Below are 16,418 nucleotides of genomic sequence, written 5' to 3' on the forward strand. Positions count from 1 at the left end.
AACCGGGAAGTGGATCAAATTTAACTTGCAAGATTTGATTACAGATAGACAGACAGACAGACAGACAACGGTCAGGTGAAACTAAATAAAAGCTTGTAAAATCATGCCTTGAATTTGAAAGCTGAAGTAGATAGAGTTAGACCAAATAAAGTCTGCAACGATTATGATAGCACACGCAGTGTTAATTTTAACCTCAAACTTCTATGAAATTATATATGACGCTCGCTCAAAAACTCGCTTGCATCGCCCGGGACTCGAACCGACTAAAAATTCCAAAAAATAAACACTCGCAATTTTATTCTACTAGTCGATGCAGTTAATGTTAATGATAACATTTTTCCAAGAAACACACTCGTCGTCTCACACTCGTTTCCACAGTAAAAGAGATCGAGAGTTAAAAAGATTACTCGATCTCCGAGATAAAAACTATACTATCCTTTCCCAAGACTCAAGCAATCTCCATACAAAATCGATTAACGGTTTAAGCGTTCATAATACAAGCTCAATTAAGTTGAAATAAAAGGTCTTCTATGTATAGCGCAACTTTATATATTTTCATTGTTTTCATAACTGCACATAGGCAGCCATATTGGCGACGCCACACCTGTTGAAGCCCCTCCGTATCCTGAAAATATGAAAATAATAAAGATGATTATTTTATTTAAATAGTTTCGTAGTTATTTTTCATACTGAATTGATGGTGAGTGCTTATGCGATAACATCAGAATTATTTGGTTAATGAAAGATTCAAATTAGATTGCAACGAATAGGTATGTACAGTCGCCATCATATATATCGGAGCGGCCAAGGTGCTCACAAATATCTGACCACGCCTCTATTGTCAAGGCGTTAGAGCGCTTGTTCAGATATTGTGAACACCTTGGCCGCTCCGATATATATGATGGCGACTGTACATAACTATTCGTTGCAATCTAATTTGAACCTTTCATTAACCAAATAATTCTTTCATTGCATTGCATTTCTTTTATTTCATTCCTGTTTAAAACAAACGAAATTCGTTCCAATTTATTTATAGAATAAGGTTTAAATTTAAATTAAAAATTGTGTCTTACGAGGTTAAAAGATACCTCACCTCATATACCCATCCTCCCCCCAATTTTTCCCCCACCAGTTGAGCAGTATCCAGTACTCTTGGGTGTAGCCAACGAGCAACATGGCATGGTTGAGTTGCCACGACGTACAGAACAGATCGTCGTATACGCCACCCCTGTGGAATAAACCAGATTTTGATTAAGCTGGAAACAAATTATCGGACGCGGCTGACGGGCGCGACATAAAAGTGTGCACAGTGTTCGGGACGCGGCTTGCAGACGCGCAACAACGCTTAGTCCACAAAGAACTGTAGACGAAGAAACATGCATTTTTGTAATCCTTTAATTTGAGATTATACAGTAATTCCTTGTTGCGAACACATCCGATAATTCTTTCCTCCATTTTTACCGTACTCCGCGTAGTCCGCGTCCTTCTGGCGCAGCGCAGTGACGCGTCCCGCACCCCGTGCATACTACTGCATACCGTCCGCGGACGTTTTCGGCTGACAGGAACATCCAGCGCGCCAGATTTCTGTCGGATGTCCGAAGGCTCAAGGTCAGCACAAGGTTACGTCCACGGCTTACCTCCGATAGTTTGCACAGTTCAGTGTATATTCATTATCTAGATACCTATAAGTCGCGGCTGTGAGCCGCGTCCGTCAGCCGCGTCCGATACCTAATTTGAGCTTAAGCCTGAAATTTTCTTTACACAGATTTACGGCGCGATTCGGGAAATGAATTAGAGATGCACTAGATAAGATATAGTAAAGATATGTGTCGTTCCACGGCGAAAGGTACCATTACCCCGACTGAATATTGGAGCGGCGTTAATAATAAGCGTAAGCGCCAGCTGCCATAAGGTACCTTTTGCCGTGGAACGTCACATATCTTTACTATTTCATATCTAGTGAATGTCTAACGGCGCGATATCTTAAAGTTCGAATCGCGCCGTTAGACTACTTTTAATTGACGTAGGCGCTAGTTTTTACGAAAGCGACTGCCATCTGACCTTCCAACGCCGAGGGGAAACTAGGCTTTATTGGGATTAGTCCGGTTACCTCACGATGTTTTCCTTCACCAAAAAGAAATATCAAATGATATTTCGTACATAAGTTCCGAAAAACTCATTGGTACGAGCCGGGGTCTGAGCCCGGGACCTCCGGATTGAAAGGCGGACGCTCTTACAGCTAAGCCACCAGCGCTTCTACAGTTTCTAACACACATTACAGCACACAGTCCAGCAGCAGCAGCGTGAGGAAACCGGACTAATCCCAATAAGGTCTAGCTTCCCCTCTGGGTTGGAAGGTCCGATGGCAGTCGCTTTCGTAAAAACTAATGCCTACGTCAAATCATGGGATTACTGGTCAAGCGGACCCCAGGCTCCCATGAGCCGTGGCAAAATGCCGGGATAACGCCAGGAAGAAGAGAAGATTACAGCACACAGTCAGCCATACTTATAAAGCTGGAACGTGAACGGCGCAGCATTGACAGCAACGGCAAGGGGCCCGATGGCAGCCAGGGCCAGTTCCATCGCGTCTTCGTCGCCGGCCGGCAGGAGAGCCCACCTCCGCGGTCTGGCCCGCACGAGCAGTCTGCTGTAGTGGCAGCGGCCTTTCTGGAACAGAATTAGATCTTAGAGACGTTCATACTTCGGACTTCTGGCCGAAGGGTGTGATATTTCGGTGGTTCCGTGGGAAGATTCCCAATGATGCCGAATCCTACACCAGAGCAGGCCGCAACAGAAAACTGCATCACGAGAATGATTTTTTGTTGCCCAGAAAAAAAAATAACAGCATAGGTACAGTCAACAACAGAGCTATGAATACAGACAGAATGACAATACAAGTGTCAAAAATATGTATACAGTACTTTATTGCCTGTACATTAAGGTCGTGTATACATATTTTTGGCACTTTGCCTGTACTCATAGCTCTGTTGTTGACTGTACCTTCAGATCCACAGCGCAGGCTTCGTCATCATAAAGATAGCTCCTCAGGTTTCGTCAAAATAAAACGTACATAATGTCATCCGCAACACGCATCGTGAAATTTAAAAGAAAATTGGTCATTACAAAACACATAATAATAAGCGATAAACCTATCCTAATCCGGGCACAAACGTCCCGAAAATACCTGCGGCGGCGTTCCCGCGCTGAATAGCCAACGATATACGCTGGACCAGGTACGAACCAGATCTAGGATCGCAACATTCGCAACCCCTATCCCGCAAGCGTTTTCCCAGGTCCCTCACAAAAACCTCCAACCACCAACCACCACCACCACCAACCACCATCACCTCGGTTTGGTAGTAACTACTGGGGAAAAAAATCCCAGTAGATAGTTACCACTGGTAACAACTTGCCGGTAACTAGTGGGAATAATCCGCGCATCCGCGGATGTCCAAAAATCTGCATCCGCAACATCCCTACTGTAGATGTAGTAGATGAGTTAAGCACCTTTGCCATTAGAGCACAAACCTTTCCCTTATAAGGGTAGTACTTCTCCATGATCAGTCCTTCTCTGGCGACGTATCGCATGGCCGCGTTCAGGGAACCCCCGTCGCAGCCCTCGTTGCCATCAGGGTAGCTGCAGTCGATTATTTGTTGGGGGCTGAAAATAAACACATGACCACAGAATAAATAATAGTTACAGAAGGTTCACTCTCGAAAACGACGAAAAAACGAGTCTATTACGACAATGAACGCAAGGAGGCAGCAGGCGTCCGTTCCGTAGCGGTGCGCGGCAACTACTGCTAGACACCAAAATTGGTGTGGGCCGCATGTACTAGTAGCGACGCGACGAAATCGCGAGTGAGCCACGCCTGACATGACCATTATAGGTTTTTGTAGGGTAGTGTCTACAAAGGGTTTTTCAAATTGTACGTATTCACTTGAACCTAATGAAGCAATATGGGTACTACATTGAATGGAACTGGCAAGAGACCGAGGACTTGAAATCCAGCCGACCAATCACAACTGACTTCAACTCCATGCCCTACTAACCAACCAATCACGGCTCACCTCAGCTCGCTCCAGTCACCATGCCGCTTGTAAAGTTGCGCTTGCAGCGCATGCGCGACAGCAAACGCGTAGCACGCGCCGCACGCGTGCTGCTGCTCCCGCGCAGGCTTAAAGCCCGCCGCTCGCCAGTCAACCTGCCAATCAATCATAAATAATTGTGTTCAGACTCCTTAAGATTGTCTTTGCCTGCGAGTTTAGTTCGCGTCTGATTTGTTGCCGTTAGGATTCCACTTACTTACTACTTACTCTGTTGGCTCAGCGATCCAAAATGACACTTGGCGCCACTTTTCTCGGTCCTGTGCGACCTCTCGCCAATTGTTGACTCGAAGGTCGCGCAGGTCCGCCTCCACCATGTCGCACCACCGTTACCGCACTGTTAAGATTCGATAGGCGATTATTAGGCGACAGGATTGGTTAGCAGCGGTGTTTCCAAAAGGTCAAAAATTCGAAACATGGCCAATTTTTTTCTTTTTTATTGAAAATTTTAGATCACGCGGCCGCGGTAGGCCTAAGAAGCGCTGGCTGGACGTAGTGACAGCGGACATGGAAGAGAATAATCTCACACCTGAGGATGCCGAAGACCGGGCAAAGTGGAGAAGATAGAGCAGGAAAGCGGACCCTGGCGCTAGGCCGGGAAAACGCCAGGTTGAAAATTTTGTAGTATCGTTTGCAGACGTATCTGCTTGTTAATTTTAGTGGAATGCTTTGTCTGTTAAACGGTTAACATACCTTCCTGGGCGCTCTCATGTGGGCATGTTTATGGAAATCTCGCATGAAAGGGTCGTGCGCAGGATCGAAGAGGTGCGGAGTCTTTTTCAGTTTCAGGATCTTTGTAGCGTATTCCACTGGAGCCTGGAATTACAGTGGATAATACTTAGAGAATATAACCAAAGGAGTGGTCATTAACAGGCGTTCCCCTCTGTCGAAAATAGGCGGCCAATGGTCAACGATATGTCAACCACATGTATGGACTGACGTTTATCTGACATGGCTATGTTTACGTTACGTATACATTTGATGTGCCCCTCCCCCGCAAAAAACTATTTTATACCGAAAATTATACACATGGCGTCTCCGTTGGTTATATCCTCTAAGGGATAATATCATCATCAGCAGGCCCCCTGCTGGCCACGGGCCTCAACTTATATTACAACAAGTTTTTTTTAAAATGAGATTGGGTAGACATACCTATTTTTATCGTGCTCGGGGCCCAACGATTCCCTGGTGTTTGTCACTTTCCTTACCCTTCTCACCTTATCACTTTTATTATTACTTGGGAGTACTTGCGGTGTTTTCTTAGATGGTATTTCGTGCCTATAATATTCTTTAAATACAAGATAAATACCGCAAAAATTCATTAATTGCAAACAAAAAAACAAATAATTAGTCTGTCTGTATCGTATCTGTTGTAAGTGACTAAGATACAGAGTATATTAGTCGCGAATAATTATAAAAATACCCCGACGAATTTTGAGAACCAGAGAAGTCAAGGGGTATATACCTAACTTATAGAGGGTAGATACATATATGTATATGGTATCGGTACTCACAAAATCTCCAAAATGATTTAAATGCAATGAATAACTATGTTTTCCAGAGATATATCCTTGATTATGCGAAACGACTCTTCGTAAATTCTGCCGCCATTTCTGTAGTGCCGCCATCTCGTGGTGGGGGGACTCAAACTCCTTATTGTATACTGCCTGCAATGTAATACGGCTAATGTGCAAAACAATTGCGTTTTCACCACACCAGCTCGGAAAGGCTTACTTTGCACTTCAAAAACTGATAGCAAAGTTGCATTTTATCCACATGTGAGGCAAAGTAAACAAATGCAAATTTTGAGTTGTTTTCTTATGTTAGCTGGTAAAATTGACTTATGAATGATGATTTTGGATGATAAATATTTAATAACATTAATTTGGATTTGATTTGATTTTGTTTGATATTTTACGTTTATTAATATTTGCTTTGGATTGGTGTGGTGAAAAATGTTGTGTTTCACTCGGGGGCAAATTTTGTTTAACCCTCGTGCTTTGAAACCCTCGCAACGCTCAAGATTCCATTTTCGAACCACTCGCTACGCTCGTGGTTCAATTTTGGAATCTTTCGCTTGCTCGGGTATCAATAGTAGCACGAGCGGTTAAACAACAACTTTGCCCCCTTGTAAAACAAATAACTATTTATTAAGTCATTAGGTACACACTATCTGTGTACTAGATAAATATTCGCTACTCCCTCCTCGCTGATTGGATTTACAGCCTGGCTCCTCTACACGATGGGCTAACGCTGACCACTCCAAGGCTCTACTAGGCATTTATGCTCTAGTATCTCATTCTACCGCATGGCTGCGTCCCTTGGAGTGGCCGGCGCTGGCTCATCGTGTGAGGAGCCATTAAAAAAATAAAAAAAATAATAAATAAAAATAAAAATCATTTATTTCAGAAAACAACTATGTTAGTTTATTTGTAAAAAGACGGGAGAGAAAGAGCACATAAAATAGAACTAAAATTAAATTATAAAATAACAAGTACCTAACAACACAAAAATACACGCGACCACCCCCCTCTGTCGCCTCATGCATCCCATGGCCTCCTCATAACATGCAGATCCATGAAGCGGCCGAGGACGGGCGAATCCAACCTGTCCGCGATCATCTGCAGGATGCTGTTGCCGCTCCCTCGCACACGTCGTATGACGGACGCCGACTTTTTGCGTATTATCGCATAAAAATCGTCGACGGCCGCGTCGGCAAACATGCCCGACGCGCTGCAATAGCGAGGGAGCCGCAACAGGGCCCTGAATGCGTTATTGTATTGCACTCTTAGTGCATTGTACGCCCGCTTCGTAAAGCTGACCCATAGACCACTCGTGTAAAAACTTTGGCAGTACGCTCTAAAGCATGGCTTACCTTGTATTCATGCCAATGTGATTCAGGTATTTCGTGGCTTGTCAAAAGACCATCCACAATATGTTCACGAACGTAACTAGAACTGTAGTCTCCATCTCGACACCCACTCACATTGACAGTCTTCAAGAATTCTCCATAACTGTCCGTCCTATGAAGAAAACTTATAGCATTGTTTAAAATTTCATCCGTACCACTATCCACACATTTCTTGTGTCTATTCTTGAGTATGAATTTTATTTTTTGTACTGTTTCGTTTAAATGTAGTTCTGATTGAATTAAAGATAGCTGAAGTACCATTATAAGATTTATACGCAAATTGTACATATTTATTTTTAATCTAAGTACGAGTTGAACAGGTATATTTAAATTAAACTTAAAATATAGTTGTCTCAATGAATATGCAAGATATGTAATGAATTTGTACAACCAAGTGTAATTTGATAATGCTTGAGACAGCATAAGGTTATTCACGTGTCAGGTCTAACTTACCGTTTACGTAGAATATAAATTACATTACTATGTTTATTACTCACGATGGTGGCTACCAAGTGCACTAACCGCCATTCCCGCCAAGATATCTTGCATTTGCAGAGGACACATGAGCCGGTCATGAGCTGCAAGTTTGCGGAAAGTTTCTAAATTGTTCGCAGAAATCGCGAAGCGTCTGGTTGACGTAACTGCCGCCCTAGCCAAGGTGACAATCGCTATCGCTTCGCCATCGAATCGCTTTGTGTCTCTCTATCACTCTTCCATATTGGTGTGACAGTGACAGTTGCGTTTCGTTCGCTACGGAGCGTAAGCGATTGGCATGTTGTCTACGGGGCCTGGTGACCGAAGAGCTGGCGGCTACCTCGCACAACGCAACGTATCAGTATTGCGATACAGCGGGGAAATGCCGCCAGCATCCTTGGTACAATGCCTCAGGGGCCTATTTTTTAGATTTAAGCTAGTTATTAATTTCGTTTAGTTGTATCACTGTATATATATTGTTTGTAAATAAATGATTTAACTAATAGTTGGAAAATATATCGGGTATTTCAGGAAAATTTCGTAATTAAGGAAACTTTCATATTGAAAACGCTAAATTTCGACCCCCGTACAAAAATATGAGAGGTTCCGATATTTTTCAGTGTATGGAAATTCCGCAATTTTGGAAGCATTCCGACGGCAATATATCAATGCCTTGTTGATATATTCAATGAGGCAAACATGTGTAGGTATTAACCCTTTTGCAAAAATGAATTATCGTATTAGATGTGTAAAATCAGTGCTCTATGCTCACAGCTAAATGTAGATGGCGCTGTGCCTCCTTACATTATGCCAAAGAGAATTTAGTATAGAGGCGTAGTGTCAAAAGTAAATTTTGTAGGCATAGTAAAATTACTGCCATCTTTCGACACACGATTAAAACTTTTAGAACGCCATTAGACTTTAATCCTTGTTGTTTCATTGATATAGGTATCTTTCATTGGTTAGGATGGTTACCTACCTTTGATTTGGTTGAATGGTCGGTTGCCTCTGATTCTAAATAAATACCTAGTAATATAGTTATTTGATTTTTATTCACAATTGTATTGGTTTTTCAAATTTTATTAGCGACAGTATATAACCATGGCAACGAGTGCCAAGAAAAACTTGATTCAGCCGATTTACAATCGCAAAGTCTCGCTCAGTAGATACCTAGCTTCCTCTAATAATGATGCGCGGCATCGCTCTTTGGAAACAATTATGTTCCTCAGTGAGGTCAGTTGGCACACGTTGTTTTAGCCTCTCCATTGTATGTCAGCGTTTTGTTTCCGACTAGTTTTACTCAACTGGTTTCCCATTCGACAAATTATCATCAAATTCTTTTAACGGTTCCTTTTTCGTAACATTATCTTCAGTGTCTGTGAGCTGTACGGTGTTTTTATCTACACCATTCGGCTTCTCATTCAAAGGCGTTAACTCCCTAATATATGCCTCTAGGTCCGGGAGCGGAGCCCCCCTGAAGTGTTCCTCAATCTGCTGCAAAGTCCGGCCGCTAGTCTCCGGCAGCAATACCCACGCCACAGCCAGACACGCCGCTATAACCCCAGAGTACACCGCGTATGTTCCTTCCAGTCCCATGGTAGATAGCAGACCAGGAAATGCCTTCAGAACTATAAGTACAGACAGACACTGCGTTACTAAACCAATACTTCCTGCTAGACCCCTGTTCTGCAATGGGAATACCTCCCCAGCGATCACGGCCGGCAGCGGCTGCATTCCCAACGACAGAGCCATCATTTGAACGCTGACCAATATACCAGGAATCCACAAGGAATCGAAGGGCAAATAACCGTATGTTCTAACGAACACGTAAACACCCATCAACAGCTGGCTACCGCCATTTAGAGCTCCTATAATAAACAGCAGTTTTCTTCTCCTTACTTTGTTAATTAGATAAATAGCCGCACCACCTGCAAACAGTCTCAGGAAGTCTAAAGCCACCATCCAGAAATTGGCGTTAACTTCGGGACCCATCAGCAATCCTAGAACCGTTACCGCGTATACCCCCATAATTGGTCCTCCGGATAAATTCTGCATAATAAATAAGGCAGACACTAGAAAAACTGGCTTGAAGAATTCTTTTTTCTTTACAACCGTGATAATTTGTCTGAATTTATTGTTCTGATTAGTTTCTTGGGCATCTAAATGCTTTACTGTTTGTATGATCTTGTCTAGTTCCGGTATTTCATCCTCTCCTCTCAACCATATGAAGTTCTTTCTGCATTTCTCGTATTGTCCTCGAGTAGCCAGCCAACTTGGAGACTCTGGTGAATAAATGGTCAAGAGAAGGCTGATGAAAGGGAAGGATAAGCAACAGAGAGCAGTTGCTTGGTAGCTGAGGAGTGATCCGGTGAGATGGACGAAGCATAAACCAACGGCTAGTGCGAGGGTGGTGGTGGAAAGGAACCCAGCTCGGTAGAGTGGGCTGGAGCACTCGCCGATGAAGATGGAACGGACCGGCATGTACATGCCAAACGAGAAGCCTTGGAGCATCCTGCCTATTAGCAGACACTGGAAAAGATTAAGCTGATTGTAAAATTGGTTACAATTCTCATACTAATTTACCACAAGCGTAAGACAAATTATGTTTTTGACCAGAAGTTGCGAGTTGCGTTATCGAGGGCTGACGTTAAGGGTGTCGCCAGCTGATGTGCTAGGGGGGTGGGGGTAGTTAATATGGCCGATGACCGGAGGGACCATACATTTAGTTACAAATTTTATCCTCTAGGAGGCGACGCCCTTGGCAGACGTGGAAACATAATGTCAGGGATAGCCATTCCCCGTGCATACCTCATAGCTAGTAGCGAGACTGAGGGTGAACCAGCTCAGAATCAGGATCAGGATCACACAGTAGATTGCCACTTTGCGTCCTGCGCGCGTCATAATCGATGGGACCAAGAAGTTTCCGACGATCATAGGAATTGATCCCACAGAAGCTGAAAAGTTGGAAAAACTAAAAGTCAAATCGGTATTATGGTATGGGATTGGGTATCTGTACTAGTATTATATGACCTGTGGTATATGTATCAGTGTAGCTGTAGCTGAAGAAAGAGGTTCCCCCCTTCTCTCCCGACATACAATCAGTATATGCGGAGAGGGGGGGGGGGCGGGGTCACGTGTACTCGTGTTGGAGGCCAAGATTCATTTTGGGTCGCCACCTACCTAGCCAAGATGCCTGGTTCTCAGTCATGCTGATGAGCGACCCTGGGCCCTGCAGCTGTGGTAACAGGATCCCTGGGAAACCGAAGAAGGCGCCGCAGCCGATCATGTTGATACTGACTCCTGCAGTCACCAGGCACTGAGAAACGGATTGTTGTTCTAAAATGTGTACTGCGTAAAAACCGCACAAGTGCTAGTCGGTGCCCATACAACCAATTCCAGTCGCCGTTACGACGCGGTGTAGACACATCTTGTGTCGACACCGTCTGTTTCGGTCACAATTCCAGTCGCAGAGTCGTCGCCGTGTCGACACAGTTACCAGAAATGGGGAAGGGTCGACACATGACACAAAGTGACATAAAGTGTGGTCGCCGTGTGCACACATTGTTTCGGGTTTGCGACTACTTTATGCCAAAATCATTCGTTCATTTTGTTCCTGTCAAATGGAAACTGTCAGATGGAAAAATAGTTAAATAAAAATAAGTGACATTAATACGCCATCTCTAAAACGGATTACAAGACGTAATTATATATTGTTTGCATTTATATTACAATAGGACTTAAATTATTATGGGGAATTAAACTGCTCGAGTGATTTGATAAACTAAGTGTAATATAATCAACGCGCCACCACATTGTTTTAGTTTAGCCGGAAATGAAATTGTTTACTTCTCAGTGCTTGTGTTCATAAATATATTATTTGATGCATTTTTAGTACTTCGATGCGTATACTATACTTAAATAACAGAAATAACGCTTTACATACTACGAAACTTGTTAATTATGATGTATAAATATGGTTTAAGGCTGAGAAATATTGCAGTCACAAAGTAGTCGCAAATGTTTCGACTTTGTGTCGACTCTGTGTAGACACATGACACGCGCTGTCAAAAGTAATAACAAAGTTACTGGATTTGCAAAATGGCTCCTTGTGTTCATTTGTTTTCAGATATTCTCAAAGTGTAAAAATGACGTGGTCAGAGATGGGACTTAATAGATTAACTGTTTATTCGACTAATTAATGGAATAAAAAAAGTTAATCCTCAAATTTTAATCACGATTAGTTTAGTCGACCTAACATAGATTGAAATTGAATTAATCTGAACATTAATCGAATAAATTATCGATTAAATCTCGGTTGGAAGTTGACAGGGGGCCATTTTAGTACGTAAAAATAATAGAAATGTCTTGCATGCAGATGGTAGCCAAACACTTTGTCATAAAAGTCGAGATGGGTGTCGATTTATAGGTTTTAGGGAGTGCCGATTTCGAAAATGATGACCATTTTGGAATCCAAAATGGCGGCCATGCACTGTGTCATAAAAGTCGTCATGGATGTCGTTTTATACGTTTTAGGGGGCCCCAATTTTGAAAATGATGACCATTTTGGAATCCAAAATGGCGGCCATGCACTATGCCATAAAAGTCGTCAGGGGTGTCGTTTTATAGGTTTTAGGAGGCGCAGATTTCAAAAATGATGACCATTTTGGATTCCAAGATGGCGGCCATGCACTATGTCATAAAAGTCGTCATGGGTGTCGTTTTATAGGTTTTAGGGGGCCCCGATTTAGAAAATGATGACCATTTTGAAATCCAAAATGGCGGCCATGCACTATGTAATAAAAGTCGTCATGGGTGTCGTTTTATAGGTTTTGGGGGGCGCGGATTTAGAAAATGATGACCATTTTGGATTCCAAAATGGTGGCCATGCACTATGTCATAAAAGTCGTCATGGGTGTCGTTTTATAGGTTTTAAGGGGCGCAGATTTCGAAAACGATGACCAATTTGGATTCCAAGATGGCGGCCATGCACTATGTCATAAAAGTCGTCATGGATGTCGTTTTATAGGTTTTAGGGGGCCCCGCTTTCGAAAATGATGACCATTTTGGAATCCAGAATGGCGGCCATGACTATGTCATAAAAGTCGTCATGGGTGTCGTTTTATAGGTTTTGGGGGGCGCAGATTTCGAAAACGATAACCATTTTCGATTCCAAAATGGCGGCCATGCACTATGTCATAAAAGTCGTCATGGATGTCGTTTTATAGGTTTTGGGGGGGCGCGGATTTAGAAAATGATGACCATTTTGGATTCCAAAATGGTGGCCATGCACTATGTCATAAAAGTCGTCATGGGTGTCGTTTTATAGGTTTTAAGGGGCGCAGATTTCGAAAACGATGACCAATTTGGATTCCAAGATGGCGGCCATGCACTATGTCATAAAAGTCGTCATGGATGTCGTTTTATAGGTTTTAGGGGGCCCCGCTTTCGAAAATGATGACCATTTTGGAATCCAGAATGGCGGCCATGACTATGTCATAAAAGTCGTCATGGGTGTCGTTTTATAGGTTTTGGGGGGGCGCAGATTTCGAAAACGATAACCATTTTCGATTCCAAAATGGCGGCCATGCACTATGTCATAAAAGTCGTCATGGATGTCGTTTTATAGGTTTTAGGGGGCCCCGCTTTCGAAAATGATGACCATTTTGGAATCCAGAATGGCGGCCATGACTATGTCATAAAAGTCGTCATGGGTGTCGTTTTATAGGTTTTGGGGGGCGCAGATTTCGAAAACGATAACCATTTTCGATTCCAAAATGGCGGCCATGCACTATGTCATAAAAGTCGTCATGGATGTCGTTTTATAGGTTTTGGGGGGGCGCGGATTTAGAAAATGATGACCATTTTGGATTCCAAAATGGTGGCCATGCACTATGTCATAAAAGTCGTCATGGGTGTCGTTTTATAGGTTTTAAGGGGCGCAGATTTCGAAAACGATGACCAATTTGGATTCCAAGATGGCGGCCATGCACTATGTCATAAAAGTCGTCATGGATGTCGTTTTATAGGTTTTAGGGGGCCCCGCTTTCGAAAATGATGACCATTTTGGAATCCAGAATGGCGGCCATGACTATGTCATAAAAGTCGTCATGGGTGTCGTTTTATAGGTTTTGGGGGGGCGCAGATTTCGAAAACGATAACCATTTTCGATTCCAAAATGGCGGCCATGCACTATGTCATAAAAGTCGTCATGGATGTCGTTTTATAGGTTTTGGGGGGCGCAGATTTAGAAAATGATGACCATTTTGGATTCCAAAATGGTGGCCATGCACTATGTCATAAAAGTCGTCATGGGTGTCGTTTTATAGGTTTTAGGGGGCGCAGATTTCGAAAACGATAACCAAATGGTTATGGTGGCCGCCATTTTGGAATCCAAAATGGTCATCGTTTTCGAAATCTGCGCCCCTTAAAACCTATAAAACGACACCCATGACGACTTTTATGACATAATGCATGGCCACCATTTTGGAATCCAAAATGGTCATCATTTTCGAATTCTGCACTCCCTAAAACCTACAAAACGATATCCATGACGACTTTTATGACAAAGTGCACGGCACACATCTTGGATTCCAAACTGGTCATCATTTTCGAAATCGGCACTTCCTAAAACCTATAAAACGATATTCATGACGACTTTTATGACAAAATACGTAGCGGCCATCTTGGATTATAAAATGATCATCGTTTTCGAATTCTGCACTCCCTAAAACCTATAAATCGACATCCGTGACGACGCAAGTTATCTTTATTTTCAGATCTAACAAATTGCTACAGAATACAAAGGACAAAAAAAGAAGCGAGGAGGTAATGAAACAAGCAAAAATACAGATGATTCCTCGACGCAATAGGATGCTTCTTAAATTGTGTCCAGATTTTTTTGTCATAAAAGTTTTTATTTTTCACGTGTGTGAAAGTGTTTATATTTGATGATTGAAATAGTAACGCAAAAAAAAATTATATTTGTGTCTTGCATTCCTGCCGAAGACTTTTATTTTTCCTTTTCCTTCTACACAAGTTTGGTCAAGTAATAAGAATTTAGGGCTCTCAATTTTATTTTGACTTCTACAACAGTAAAGCTACGAGGCCATGTTTGGTATCGTTTTCGTATAAATTCGCAGTACCAAATTTAGTTATGGTATCACATTGACACCATTCCAAAGTAAAAACATATAAACTTACTTTCTTTTAAACTCCTCTTCACGCTTAAACTGCTGAACAGTTTTAATTTAAATTTAGTACACATATATTTTGAGTCTCGAGACAGGACATAATAAGTTATCTCAAAAATCATCCTTCAAAGGTGTGAAATGACGTGTAGGGAGGAATTCAGAATTGACTTCTTGAAGTTAATACTGTTTAAGTTTAGGTTTGAAGTCATGTTTTTTTTATCATTTTTAACTAAATCAAAGATGTAGACCATCCCAAATTTAATATAAATCGGTTCAGCGGTTATTGATTTCCCGTACAAATTTCCACGCCACTTTTCACACCTTCAAAAGATGATTTTGGTTATAAGATCTATCCTATGTCCTGTTCCGGGACGCAAACTATTTCTATACCAAATTTCAACGAAATCGGTTCAGCGGTTAAGCGTCAAGAGGAGTTTAAAAAAAAACCGACCAAGTGCGAGTCGGCCTCGCGTATTAAGGGTTCCGTACATTAAGTCCGACTCGCGCTTGACTGCACATTTCTAATAGGTTTTCCTGTCATCTATAGGTAAAGAACTATTTTGTGTATTCAGACAGACAGACATACAGACGCACGAGTGATCCTATAAAGATTCCGTTTTTTGCTTTTGAGGTACGGAACCCTAAAAAGATTTTTTTAATTTTGTGGAATGGTTTCAATGTGATACCTTAAATGGATTCAGCAACCCAGATTTAAACGAAAACGATACCATACACGGCCTAGCACCTTCACTGATGTAGATATATCAAGATAAAATTTAGAGCCCTAAATAAACTTTCAAAAGCGGATATCTCAAAAACTATTCAACATATCGAAAAAATTGACTGAATAAACTTGTAACAAATTAAATTAACTTTCATTTTGTATAAGTGGCCATGTCGCTAAGATGCATAGTTTCCGAGATATAATCGAAAAACCGGAAAATGGGACATTCAAAGCCCCCTCTCTTCCCCCCGCTCAAGGGCTACGGCCGGGGACTTTTGATATGTTCACCTCCTAACTTGCCCAAACCAAGTTACAGAGTCAAAAATTGTGTTCCGAGCATTTCCCTCTACAACTTTTTTGAGCATTCGTTGGCTGACCTAAGTAGCTTATTGCATTTCTTTAAAAACTTTTCTGTAAAAGGTTGACGGGTGTTGGGTGTTTATATGGTTTTGGTCGATTATTATCATTTGCATCGCCCATGATGACTTACTAGAATTACTTACGAGCACACGAGACACTAATAGTAGTTTGACAAACCTTGGTTTTCAAGAGGTATTTTATATTGACATTTGCTGTCACAAATTTGCTGTCAGATTTAGTCGCAAACCGCACGCAAAGTGCACACAAATTTGTCGACACCTTGTTACGGAAAAGTGTACACACGGCGACGACACTTTGTTTCGAAACAATTCTAGACACATTGTGTGGACTCTGTTACGACACATCTGACATTTAGTTACCACTTTGATGATTCTGCGACTGGAATGGTTATATGGGTGGAGGGTTCCGTACTTTTTAGTATTTGTTGTATATGTTGTTATAGCAGCAACAGAAATATGTACCCACCTCATCTGTGAAAATTTCTATTGTCAGACAGTCGTACAGTGGAGTCTTAGTAATAGGGTCCCATTTTTACCCTTTGGGTACGGAACCCTAAAAAGGCATGGTCAAGGCGGAAACAATGGCTAAGTCACCCAAATTGGCGATATTTCATTTCGGGTTGAAATTAGGT

General features: G+C 42.1%; 2 protein-coding genes across 2 annotated transcripts; both read right to left on the bottom strand.

Annotated features, from left to right (window-relative positions):
* Positions 1-564: 564 nt before the first annotated feature.
* LOC134675668 (cathepsin K-like) lies at positions 565-7,577 on the bottom strand. Its single transcript, XM_063533998.1, has 8 exons — positions 6,983-7,577; positions 5,622-5,774; positions 4,801-4,923; positions 4,072-4,205; positions 3,529-3,661; positions 2,507-2,667; positions 1,094-1,228; positions 565-625 (listed from the first exon to the last, which is right to left on the bottom strand). The coding sequence occupies exons 1-8, from the start codon at positions 7,439-7,441 to the stop codon at positions 565-567; spliced, it is 1,359 nt and encodes a 452-aa protein (XP_063390068.1). The 5' UTR covers positions 7,442-7,577.
* A 1,211-nt stretch (positions 7,578-8,788) lies between these two features.
* On the bottom strand, positions 8,789-10,805 carry LOC134675639 (facilitated trehalose transporter Tret1-like). The gene is made up of 3 exons (XM_063533968.1): positions 10,673-10,805; positions 10,301-10,446; positions 8,789-10,021 (listed from the first exon to the last, which is right to left on the bottom strand). Exons 1-3 carry the CDS (start codon positions 10,776-10,778, stop codon positions 8,789-8,791), a joined length of 1,485 nt encoding a protein of 494 aa, XP_063390038.1. The 5' UTR covers positions 10,779-10,805.
* Between the last annotated feature and the right edge of the window lie 5,613 nt (positions 10,806-16,418).

Source organism: Cydia fagiglandana, chromosome 22 (genome assembly GCF_963556715.1).
Source record: "Cydia fagiglandana chromosome 22, ilCydFagi1.1, whole genome shotgun sequence".
NCBI lineage: Eukaryota > Metazoa > Arthropoda > Insecta > Lepidoptera > Tortricidae > Cydia > Cydia fagiglandana.

What these genes read in the sequence shown, in the direction of transcription:
- LOC134675668 (XM_063533998.1), bottom strand. Translation starts at nt 7,441, where the DNA reads ATGCTGTCTCAAGCATTATCAAATTACACTTGGTTGTACAAATTCATT. An exon ending in CACATTGGCATGAATACAAG is followed by an intron (nt 5,775 to 6,982) that starts GTAAGCCATGCT and finishes ATTACATTGCAG; the next exon opens with GCAGTATACAATAAGGAGTT. An exon ending in TAAATCATTTTGGAGATTTT is followed by an intron (nt 4,924 to 5,621) that starts GTGAGTACCGAT and finishes CTGTAATTCCAG; the next exon opens with GCTCCAGTGGAATACGCTAC.
- LOC134675639 (XM_063533968.1), bottom strand. Translation starts at nt 10,778, where the DNA reads ATGATCGGCTGCGGCGCCTTCTTCGGTTTCCCAGGGATCCTGTTACCA. An exon ending in GAACCAGGCATCTTGGCTAG is followed by an intron (nt 10,447 to 10,672) that starts GTAGGTGGCGAC and finishes CCAACTTTTCAG; the next exon opens with CTTCTGTGGGATCAATTCCT. An exon ending in GTCTCGCTACTAGCTATGAG is followed by an intron (nt 10,022 to 10,300) that starts GTATGCACGGGG and finishes AATCTTTTCCAG; the next exon opens with TGTCTGCTAATAGGCAGGAT.